A 13159-nucleotide genomic window follows, 5' to 3' on the forward strand; every position below is an offset into this window, starting at 1 on the left:
TATGTGCGGCAGGAGGCGGCATATGAATCAGGGGGCGGATGCACGGAGGAGCAGACAGACACCAGAAACCACGCGATGCTGCTCTGCGCTGGGACCCAGAAGGTAGTGCGGCAGGAAGTTACCGCACACTCAAACATAGATGTCAACAATCAGTGGGGGACTGTCGGAGCACTGCTGATGTCGAAAAATACATAAAAACATCTGGGGGGCCTTGAAACAGCTATTAATAGTGAGTAAACTGTTTTGTAAAAAATATTTTGATCCCGGACAACCCCTTTAACTGTTCTGTCCGAGCCGAGCTCTGGAACAAGTGGAGGGGGAGGGCTGGTTTAGCTGCTGATATATCCTGAATGATAGCAGCTAAAGGCATGGAACGGGTCTTGTTTGGGCTTTCATACAAGACCAAAATTACAGCATTAGTCCAAGCTAAACAGGAGATATCATTGTTAGAAATTGAGTTAGGAATAATCGTGGGTAAAACTTGTTTTTACTTTCAGCTGCATTCACAGCATTACGATTTCTAACAGTGAAATCTTTCCATGTACTGAAGATATTGCTGTCCTTCTGGTATTGTATGAAAGCTTGGAATGCCAGCTTTCAGACAATACATATCTCTAGCTGGTACAAAACCAGCGATATGAGCAGCTAAAGCAGTCGCCCCCTTCCACTACAGTCTGGAGGAGGAGGAAGAGGCAGTTGTAGAGCTGACAGTCTGGAGGAGGAGCGAAAAAAGAATACAAATATATAGAAATTTGACATTATCATTATTTTACGGACCCACATAATCAAATTATGTTTTTTTATATTTCCATACACAAATCCCTGCAAAAAATGCACCAAAATGATACGCAAATGACAATACTAGCTAATTCCTCAAGCCGATGTTAAAAGCTGAGAACTTTGCCAATATCTTCCAGTCAGGAACATATCGGAGCCCCTCATGCACCACGTCACGGTGTCTCAGCAAGCATGGGGTCCTACCACTCAACTACCCGTGGTGTGTGAACAGGGTCTGAACAGTGCTAGAAACCAACTCACAGCTAGACTCTCACATGGCTCCATAGTGGTATCACCAATGCACTGTGAGGTAGGATAAAGCTGTGAGCCGCACCCACAACAGACCATGTGACACAGAAGCTACCAGGTGCAAAAGAATGTAACCAACAAAATGAAGTGGCACATTCCATACACATAAAGACAAAAACTCACTGAAAAAAGTGGCCTAAACGGGTGGAAATGCTCCAAACCCAGACACTGTAGCGTGTCTATAACCGGGTGAGCAATTCGTCCGCATGCGGTCCGCAGACAACGGCAATCCCCAGCAAAAAATGGGTACAATGGAGGATGCCGGGGCGGACCACATGCACCACAAGGACATCTTACATATGAGGGGCTCCGATATGTTCCTGACTGGAAGATATTTGCAAAGTTCTCAGCTTTTAACAACGGCTTGAGGAATTAGCTAGTATTGTCAGTTGCGTATCATTTTGGTGCATTTTTTGGAGTAATTTGTGTATGTATATATTTTTTCATCTGCACAATGTATCAGTTTGTGTAAGATGTCCTTGTGGTCCGCCCCCGCCCCGTTATCTGCGGACCGCATGCAGAGGAATTGCTCCCCCGGTTATAGACACACTACAGTGTCTGGGTTTGGAGCATTTCCACCCGTTTAGGCCACTTTTTTCAGTGAGTTTTTTATATTTCCCCCTAAAAATTAAATAATAAAAGTTACTTAATACTGTGAGGATTTGCTCTGGTAGGCAGGGTAAGCGGACACAGTACAGAGGCAAAACAAGTTTGTAAATCAAAATGTCAGTGTTTATTCACACAAAAGGCAAAAGAAAAACAACTCATAACAGTCTTTGTGTTAATTCACACAATAAAAAGTCCATAGAACGTCACCTTGCTAGCCGTTTTATCCCCGGCAGTCCACAGCAGGCTTTAGGGGCCTGTTTCCCAGCATACAGCCTTCATGCGGCTCTGAACCTTCCAGCACAGCACCATGCTTCAGATCCCAAGACAGAGACTCTGAGTCTGGCACTTAAACTCCGGTCCGGTATTTGATCTCACCTGGCTGGAAATCAGCCCAGCCTCCCATGTTGGGAAGAAAATAAACGCCTTCCCAAACAAAACCCCTTGCAATATCACAATACACTATACAGTTGCAAGAAAAAGTATGTGAACCCTTTGGAATGATATGGATTTCTGCACAAATTGGTCATAAAATGTGATCTGATCTTCATCTAAGTCACAACAATAGACAATCACAGAAAAAAGAGATTGTGAGACGCACAGGACTGAGGAAAAGTCAGGAGGAGGTGCTGCCAGTAAAGAGGATCCGCCCTTCCTCTAGGAGTGTATAAATAAGGATAAAAAATATACTGGGCACACTCACTTATGCAGAATCATACACTTTATTATACACATATATAATACAATCAATTGGTCTATAAACGCATTAATACAATAAAACCATGAGTGGGTTTAAAATGGAATAGAATAAATAACACCCTAAAATCACTAGGTCTTCAACAATATATAAATTGTTGAAGACCTAGTGATTTTAGGGTGTTATTTATTCTATTCCATTTTAAACCCACTCATGGTTTTATTGTATTAATGCGTTTATAGACCAATTGATTGTATTATATATGTGTATAATAAAGTGTATGATTCTGCATAAGTGAGTGTGCCCAGTATATTTTTAATCCTTAAATAGACAATCACAGTCTGCATAAACTAATAACACACAAAGAATTAAATGTTACCATGTTTTTATTGAACACACCATGTAAACATTCACTATGCAGGTGGAAAAAGTATGTGAACCCCTAGAGTAATGACATCTTCAAGAGCTAATTGGAGTGAGGTGTCAGCCAACTGGAGTCCAATCAATGAGATGAGATGGGAGGTGTTGGGTACAGCTGTCCTGCCCTATAAAAACACACACCAGTTCTGGGTTTGCTTTTCACAAGAAGCATTGCCTGATGTGAATGATGCCTCGCACAAAATAGCAATCAGAAGACCTACGATTAAGAATTGTTGACTTGCATAAAGCTGGAAAGGGTTATAAAAGTATCTCCAAAAGCCTTGCTGTTCATCAGTCCTCTGTATGACAAATTGACTATAAATGGAGAAAGTTCAGCACTGCTGCTACTCTCCCTAGGAGTGGCCATCCTGTAAAGATGACTGCAAGAGCACAGCGCAGACTGCTCAATGAGGTGAAGAAGAATCCTAGAGTGTCAGCTAAAAGACTTACAAAAGTCTCTGGCATATGCTAACATCCCTGTTAGCGAATCTACGATACGTAAAACACTAAACAAGAATGGATTTCATGGGAGGCTACCACAGAGGAAGCCACTGCTGACCAAAAAAACAATGCTGCACATTTACAGTTTGCACAAGAGCACCTGGATGTTCCACAGCAGTACTGGCAAAATATTCTGTGGACAGATGAAACCAAAATTGAGTTGTTAGGAAGAAACACACAACACTATGAGGGGAGAAAAAGAGGCACAGCACACCAACATCAAAACCTCATCCCAACTGTGAAGTATGGTGGTGGGGACATCATTGTTTGGGGCTGCTTTGCTGCATCAGAGCCTGGACGGATTGCTATCATCGAAGCTCAACAGAAGATGGGTGTTGCAATTGAACAACGACCCAAAGCATAGAAGTAAATCAACAACAGAATGGCTTAAACAGAAGAAAATACACCTTCTGGAGTGGCCCAGTCAGTGTCCTGACCTCAACCCGATTGAGATGCTGTGGCATGACCGCAAGAAAGCGATTCACACCAGACATCCCAAGAATATTGCTGAACTGAAACAGTTCTGTAAAGAGGAATGGTCAAGAATTTGTTACGACTGAGGATGGGGAAAACCCTCAGCCGTGCGGTATCAGCAGATGGAGTCGCTGCAAGGCCAGGACAGAGAATTAGGGAGCTGGTCACCTCCTACACATCCCTAACTCTGACCCTGTCTCCTATCCGTATGAGCCAACCCTGAAGGTAGGAGGGCTCATACTCCGGAACCTGATATTCCTGCTCGCCCTCAGGGTGGCCCTGGACTAGGAGCAGGGTAAGACGACCCGTTCCTCCTAGACACGGAGGAACAGGAGTCTCACTGGCCAAGATACATAGAAAGGGGGAACATAAACAGACATATGGCAATGACAGGTAAGTGAGACTAGTTCCACACTTACCTGCCACAGACACACAACCTGGAACCCATGTGCAAGTGCTGCTATCCACAACCAACATAAAGGACACAGCACACAACAGACATCACACGGGAACCCAGTAAACCATATGCTGCAATAACAGATAAACCATAAACTAACACCAGACATAACGTTTATGACAACCAGGGTGGCCCTCACTGGCAGATGGTAAATAAGCAGGAGGATGTCTCCAGCAAGCATGGCTGAAGCACCCTCTCTGACTACTGCCTTCCACTGAGGCTTTATAGGGCCAAGTAGCCACACCCACAGTCAGACACACCCAGTGCACACACACACTAGGAAGGAAGTTAACCCTTCCAACACCAGGGAAGGGAAGACAACAACTTAAAGGGGAAGTGCACACAACACATCCAACACCCCGTGCACACCGATAAAAGGCACACCTATAAAGAGAGGTTGCCAGGTGCAACCGCATGCCTACTGCAGCAAGCTGCCTAGCACCGCTCAGGCTGCTCTGCTGCCACATACACAATGTTGCCAGCGGCAACAACAGGTGAGGCAACATACTATAGCCCTCACCTGTGATTGACAACAACACCAAGACCGCAGGCAACTGCTTGCGGTGACAGGAGTCACGACCATGACTATGACCGTGACAGAATTACTCCTGACCGTTGTGCACGTCTGATCTGCAACTACAGGAAACGTTTGGTTGAAGTTATTGCTGCCAAAGGAGGTTCAACCAGTTATTAAATCCAAGGGTTCACATACTTTTTCCACCTGCACTGTGAATGTTTACATGGTGTGTTCAATAAAAACATGGTAACATTTAATTCTTTGTGTGTTATTAGTTTAAGCAGACTGTGATTGTCTATTGTTGTGACTTAGATGAAGATCAGATCACATTTTATGACCAATTTGTGCAGAAATCCATATCATTCCAAAGGGTTCACATACTTTTTCTTGCAACAGTATATAACCTAAAATGGTTCCTAAAAAAACCTACAACTAATCCAGCAAAAAAAAAAATGTTAAGAAGAAAATAAAAAAGTTATGACTGCTAGAACACAAAGGGGGAAAATATTATTGGTCCTTAAAGCTAAAATTAATTATGTCACTAAGGGGTTAAAAATGCAATTTTGTCCCTTGAGTTAGGCGCAAACAAGATTTACTGCAGACACACATTAAAAAGCTATAATAAAAAAGTGACATTTGTGGGAGGGTTTTTCCAATCTTAATGTGACTGTTAGGAGGTTAATAACCATGTTCCTGATGACTGAAGGTCTTTTATGTTGCAGAATAATGTATGTAATCCAGCATGAGCGCCTGATGTCAAATTTCCTATGCTGAACTTCTCAGTTTCAACCAGAGAAGGCTCTTAAATTACATGACAAATTACTGTCTCTGTTGGGGTTGGGGTCAAGGTCACTGGCAGTATTACAGTCAATGTTTAGTCTGCAAACGATCCAAACATTCCTTCATATACTCTGGCTGTGTAGTGCTATATAAGACAGCACCTAGCGGTTGGTCAACCATATACATTTTTATAACTACTCTGCATAGCGTAAAATAAATTAAAAAAATGCTCACATTACTGATTCCTCACGGCTTCTGTGCTTACGTTTCACAATCTGCCACAGGATCTCTACTTAATTGCCCTTCTGACAGGCAGGAAATTACTACTCTGCCAATCGCTGCACTGGTGGTGGATGCTCCAAAGTTATGAAGAGGCACCGGCCTCTACAAAACTTTGGTGGATCCACAGCTGCTTCTATATGCAAGACACCATCTATGCCCACTTTTTTAGACCTGGCGTGAGCAGGCAGTAGTCGCAAAGGATCTGCCCCAGAAATACGCCTATACATTCAAAACATTAGAGTGATGTCATACAGTGCAAAGCCAAAACCATGTCTTACAGTAGGCTCCTATTTTTATTATATATATATATATATATATATATATATATATATATATACACAGGTCCATAAATATTGGGACATCGACACAATTCTAACATTTTTGGCTCTATACACCACCACAATGGATTTGAAATGAAACGAACAAGATGTGCTTTAACTGCAGACTGTCAGCTTTACTTTGAGGGTATTTACATCCAAATCAGGTGAACGGTGTAGGAATTACAACAGTTTGCATATGTGCCTCCCACTTGTTAAGGGACCAAAAGTAATAGGACAGAATAATAATGATAAATCAAACTTTCACTTTTTAATACTTGGTTGCAAATTCTTTGCAGTCAATTACAGCCTGAAGTCTGGAACGCATAGACATCAACAGACGCTGGGTTTCATCCCTGGTGATGCTCTGCCAGGCCTCTACTACAACTGTCTTCAGTTCCTGCTTGTTCTTGGGGCATTTTCCCTTCAGTTTTGTCTTCAGCAAGTGAAATGCATGCTCAAATCGGATTCAGGTCAGGTAATTGACTTGGCCATTGCATAACTTTCCACTTCTTTCCCTTAAAAAACTCTTTGGTTGCTTTTGCAGTATGCTTTGGGTCATTGTCCATCTGCACTGTGAAGCGCTGTCCAATGAGTTCTGAAGCATTTGGCTGAATATGAGCAGATAGAATTTATCCTGCTGCTTTTGTCAGCAGTCACATCATCAATAAATACAAGAGAACCAGTTCCATTGGCAGCCATACATGCCCACGCCATGACACTACCACCACCATGCTTCACTGATGAGGTGGTATGCTTAGGATCATGAGCAGTTCTTTCCTTCTCCATACTCTTCTCTTCCCATCCCTCTGGTACAAGTTGATCTTGGTCTCATCTGTCCATAGGATGTTTTTCCATAACTGTGAAGGCTTTTTTAGATGTCGTTTGGCAAACTCTAATCTGGCCATCCTGTTTTTGAGGCTCACCAATGGTTTACATCTTGTGGTGAACCCTCTGTATTCACTCTGGTGAGGTCTTCTCTTGATTGTTCACTTTGACACCCATACACCTACCTCCTGGAGAGTGTTCTTGATCTGGCCAACTGTTGTGAAGGGTGTTTTCTTAACCAGGGAAAGAATTCTTCAGTCATCCACCACAGTTGTTTTCTGTGGTCTTCGGGTCTTTTGGTGTTGCTGAGCTCACCGATGCGTTCCTTCTTTTTAAGAATGTTCCAAACAGTTGTTTTGGCCACGCCTAATGTTTTTGCTATCTCTCTGATGGGTTTGTTTTGTTTTTTCAGCCTAATGATGGCTTGCTTCACTGATAGTGACAGCTCTTTGGATCTCATCTTGAGAGTTGACAGCATCAGATTCCAAATGCAAATAGCAGACTTGAAATGAACTCTGGACCTTTTATCTGCTCATTGTAATTGGGATAATGAGGGAATAACACACACCTGGCCATGGAACAGCTGAGAAGCCAATTGTCCCATTACTTTTGGTCCCTTAACAAGTGGGAGGCACATATGCAAACTGTTGTAATTCCTACACCGTTCATCTGATTTTGATGTAAATACCCTCAAATTAAAGCTGACAGTCTGCAGTTAAAGCACATCTTGTTCGTTTCATTTCAAATCCATTGTGGTGGTGTATGGAGCCAAAAATGTTAGAATTGTGTCGATGTCCCAATATTTATGGACCTGACTGTATATTGTTTTTTTTTTTTTTTTTGCATTTATTTTATTTATAAATTCTTCCTTCATAGGTGGGGATGACTGAGGTTAGTTGGCTCCATAGAACACCTCAAACATTTAGCATCTACTCTAATTTCTGGTTGGAAGGAAAAGAGGAGTTTTATACACTCTAAAAAATGTACAACTGCAGGAGTCTACAGCATTCTCCATGAAAACATTAGGGACAGACTTGACCACTATTCACCATGGTCCCAATGTCTCTCTCCCAGTCGTGCATATTAAATAAGAGTAATTTCTAGGTATCTGCAAAAAAAAAAGATTATATAAAATGGAAATCGGCCATGATGTATACCCTACAGATGTTAGGCTACTTTCACACTCGTGCTTGGTGCGGATCCGTCTTGTATCTGCACGGACGGATACGCATCAATAATGCAAACACTTGTATCCGTTAATATCGGATCCGTTTGCATTATTCATTTAAAAAAAAAGTCTAAGTCAAAACAGATCCGTCTCGACTTACATTGAAAGTCAATGGGGGACGGATCCATTTTCAATTGCACCATATTGTGTCAGTATAAAAAACGGATCCGTCCCCATTGACTTACATTGTAAGTCTAGACGGATCCGTTAGGCTTCGCATAGTCAGACGGTCACCAAAATGCTGCAAGCTTCGTTTTAGTGACCATCTAAAAAACACAATGGAGACCAAACGCAGCAAAATTGATGCATTCTAAACGGATCCTTATCCATTCAGAATGCATTGGGGCTAAACTGATCCGTTTTGGGCCGCTTGTGAAACGGATCTCACAAGCGGACCCAGAAACGCCAGTGTGAAAGTAGCCATATAGTATTGAACATTGCATCTGTCTGTATCATCAGAATATCATACCTTGTAAAAACCGTGGGGAGGTAACTGAGATTACTCCTGTAATATCTAACAATTTCCAAGCATCAAATACTCAAAAATTAGCAAATTCTGGCAAATTACAATTTAGTCATAAAGGACTGTACTCGGTATAACCTTTGATGCCTCTCAATTATTTTAACTTATTCCATTATTGTTGAAGATCTGGAGTCCTATAGTTCCTAAAATAGGATTTATTTCTACTGGCTGTATGGGAGTCAGTACTTTACATTTCTGTGCTATAGGCATATATTTATTAATGGTGTACAATCGAGATCTAGTTACCTGGGTGCTGCGGTGTAACCAGATGACTTGATTTTACTGTGGAAAACAAGTGGTTGGTCCTTTACTTTGCCTTGCGGCCCTGCATGGAACAAATAAAATATATAAATTAAATAATGAAATTAATTTACTGAATGGCACTAATATCAGGCACAACCACAACTAATGCTGCATTTAGACTGCCCAACTGTCAGGCAGATTACTGGCAAGGACCGCTCATTCCCGATAACCTGCCCGTGTAAAGGTGCCGCATATCACGTGTGCAGGTGCTGCACATCATGTGTAAATGTGACACAGATCACCTAGTGAATTAGAAAAACACTTGTTCATTTGGCGAAATGATCTAAGGTGTGGACACCTCAACCATCATTTTTGGGCAGCAGATCATGTAGTCTGAACAGGACACTGCTGCGCAGAAACAATACATTTCTATGAGGATGAGAAATGGCGTTAGCCATTTCCAGGGCAATCTTTAATATTGATTGGACCCTGGGCAAGAATTTACTTGGGCCCCCTGGATCCTGCCTTCACACACCCTAGCATGCAATCACGCCCTCCAACACAACACACAGTGAATGGGTCCGCACCCAAACAACAGCCGTGTGCATGAGGCCTAAGCACATGCAGTCTCAGGAGTGGTCCACACCGCACCCCTGCCTTGCAGCCTCACAGGAGTACAGGACCAGTATCTGCACACGTATGTATGGCATAAATGGGATGCACATCACACATGACATGACACAGGTCTTTACCAGGCTGCAGGCCAGCAGACACATTATTATTGCCACATGTGTCACATGCCACTACTGACTGTACAGGCGTTCAGAGTTCAGACAGTTCACAGTTCCACTTCCTTCAGAAAAGCGAGCCTGCCGTGCACTTACAGATAGAGGCAGTGGCGTTGCTATGGCTGGTGCCACCCTTTGCTCAGGGGGGGCCCTCATGGTGTGGTGTGGAATGGTCATTTTTACTAAGGAATATAGTTTAACCGTTTATGTGCAAAAGAGAAAAAAAGAAGTCACTAAGTCAGCTCCAATCAGATATCTGCACATAGACCAAGACTCTGGGTCTATGTGCAGATATCTGATTGGAGCTGACTTAGTGACTTCTATTTTTCTCTTTTGCACATAAACGGTTAAACTATATTCCTTAGTAAAAATGACCAGTCCACACCCCACCATGAGGGCCCCCCTGAGCAAAGATTAGTAAATGTGGCCGGCCGGCCGGGTGGGCCCAGGCCAGGCCACAGTTCAGCAGACAGAGAGAACCCAACTCCTTTGTCTCTCGTCTCTCTAATAATCCACCAGTAATTTAAATAACACCATTAGTGGGGGATTATTAGAGAGACGGGAGACAAAGGAGTTGGGTTCTCTCTGTCTGCTGAACTGTGGCCTGGGCCCGACCGGCCACATTTACTAATCTTTGCTCAGGGGGGGTCCTCATGGTGTGGACTTGTCATTTTTTCTAAGGAATATAGTTTAACCGTTTATGTGCAAAAGAGAAAAAAAGAGGTCACTAAGTCAGCTCCAATCAGATATCTGCACATAGACCCAGAGTCTTGGTGCAGATATCTGATTGGAGCTGACTTCTTATTTTCTCTTTTGCACATAAATGGTTAAACTATATTCCTTAGTGAAAATGACCAGTCCAGTCCACACCACACCATGAGGGCCCCCCAGGCCCCCCCTGAGCAAAGATTAGTAAATGTGGCAGGTGGTGGCCCCAGGCCACAGTTCAGCAGCAGAGTCAGACAGAGAGAAGAACCCAACCCAACCCCTTATGTCTCCTGGGGCCGTCTGTCTCTATAATAATCCCTTATCCCCCACTTATTTATGAATGGTCAGATCTGGGGTTAATTATTAAATCAGATTCGGTGACCTGACCGGTTTCTTCTAATATAAAATAAAGTCAATATATATATGCGCAGCAGTTGCTTTACCTTACCTCCTCAGTCCTCCCCTCCTGGCGCGGCAGTGGCAGGTCTGGCTGGCTGACTGTAACTTAAGGTACTACTACTATTAGGTCAGGTGACGTGAGTGAGTCACTAGTCTGGTTCTTGTCTGGTCACGTGAGGCCGTGACTCACCACCGCCACCCAATCCCTTTAGCTCTGGACCGGAGGCGGGGACTTGGTCCCTGCTGCTGGCTGCTCCGCCGCGGCGCCACTCACCAGGCTGAGGTGAGTCACACACCCCCTTTTACCACGTGACGGGCGCCGAAGTGCTTCGCTTGTAAGTTCAAGTTGTTCTAGTGAAGACTGCTGCGCTGCGCCTGCACTGCTGCATAGACAGTCAGAGTCAGTGGATGGGAGTCGCGAGGGCCCCCAGGAGCAACTGGGCCCGGGGCAGCTGCCCCTTTTGCCCTGCGGCAAAGACGGCCCTGGCCATCTCTCGTCCTCATTCAGTGGAGGTGATCATTGTATGTAAATGCAGCGCTTCACCTCCATTGAGGAACGCTTCCTTCCTGAAACTGTATGCTCATCAGCGCGGTGTAAATGCACCTTAGCCCCTCAGGACCCTGCCATTTTTCACCTTAAAGACCAGGCCATTTTTAGCAAATATGACATGTGTCATTTTGAGATTATTTTCTCGTCACATATTGTACTTCATGACAGTAGTAAAATTGAGTCCAAATATTTCAGTTTTATTTATAAAAAAAATACAAAATTTACCCCAAATGTTTGAATAATTAGCAAATTTCAATTACTCTACTTTTATAACAGATAGTAATACCTCCAAAAATAGTTATTACTTTACATTCCCCATATGTCTACTTTATGTTTCGATCATTTTGAAGACTTGGAAGTTTAGAAGCAAATCTTAAAAAAAACTGTTCAGTTATGAAGTCACTTTGTGGGGCTCACATATTAGAAACAACCCATCCATCACCCCATTTTAGAAACTACACCCCTCAAGCTATTCAAAACTGATTTTAAAAACTTTGTTAACCCTTTAGGTGCCCCACGAGAATTAAAGGAAAATGGGAATGAAATTTCAAAATTTCACTTTTTTTAGCAGATTTTTAAATTTTAATCCTTTCTTTCTGCAACACATCAATGGTTAACAGCCAAACAAAACTCAAATTCTATTACCCCGAATCTGGAGTTTACAGAAACACCCCATATGTGCTCAAAAACTGATGTATGGGCGCACAGAAGGGTTCAGAGTGGAAGGAGCACCATATAGCTTTAGGAGAGCGGATTTAGATAAAATGGCAATTAGGAGCTATGTCGCATTTGAAGACACCCTGAGGTGGCCCTACAGTGGAAACCCCCAAAAAGGGAACCCATTTTGAAAACTACACCCCTCAAGGAATCTTTCAAGGTGTGTAGTGAGCACTTTGACCTCAAAGGTGTTTCCTAGAATTAGGAAACACTTGGCAGTGAAAATAAAAATTGCATTTTTTTTTTCACAAATAAATTGCTTTACACTCACATTTTTCACTTTCCCAAAGGGTAACAGGACAAAATGCCCCCCACATTTTGTTCCCCATTTCCCCCCGAATACGGCAAAACCCCATATGTGCTCCAAAAATATGGGCGCACAGCATGACTCTAGAGTCAAACAGCAAAATATGGATTTTGCTCACCTGAATTGGAAGGCATTGATTTTAGGTGCCATGTTGCATTTAAAAGATTCCCGAGGTCCCCAGAAATTAAGAACCCCAATAAGTGACCCCATTTTGGAAAGAGCACACCCGTACGAACATTTTAAGGGGTGGGCTCTTTTGACTTAACAGAAATGAATATGCAGTGGTTGGTGAAAAGTGGATCTGTAAGCTATGCGGACTAAATTAGAGATATAAGGTGGTAAAACTACAGGGTCCATCATGGATGAAATTAAATTAATACTCCATGGATGAGTGGTAGATTTTAAAACACTCCTGCACGCACAGGCCAGGTTTTTCGGGGCAGGTTTCACAGTGGTAAATGGTATCTTCTAGGGGTGCACCGAAATTCCGGCGGCCGAAAATATCGGCCGAAAATGGGCCTAATCCATTTCGGCCGATATTGGTACATATCGGCAGAAAATATTGGGTTTGGGATTTGTGGGATTTGTCACCCACCAAGTAGCTCACGATCCGCGCTGTGAGAAGACCGCACACTGCCGCCGCGCAGCCTTCAAACCGGAAGTGCCGTGAGAGAAGTGGGGCACTGCTACACTGCTGTAAGATTGCCTGCGGTAAGTAATTATATTTGTTA

The 13159-nt window shown here is 43.1% G+C and overlaps 1 protein-coding gene across 5 annotated transcripts in view; it reads right to left on the reverse strand.

Annotated features, from left to right (window-relative positions):
• Positions 1-13159, reverse strand: part of WDR27 (WD repeat domain 27) — a 696346-nt gene that overhangs the window by 559199 nt on the left and 123988 nt on the right. For all 5 annotated transcript variants that reach the window (XM_040429334.1, XM_040429333.1, XM_040429335.1 and 2 more), the window contains one exon: positions 8963-9041. In XM_040429334.1, the coding sequence (XP_040285268.1) occupies positions 8963-9041 (79 nt within the window). The remainder of the gene's footprint in view (positions 1-8962; positions 9042-13159) is intronic.

Source organism: Bufo bufo, chromosome 4, assembly GCF_905171765.1.
Source record: "Bufo bufo chromosome 4, aBufBuf1.1, whole genome shotgun sequence".
In the NCBI taxonomy this organism is placed as follows: Eukaryota; Metazoa; Chordata; class Amphibia; order Anura; family Bufonidae; genus Bufo; species Bufo bufo.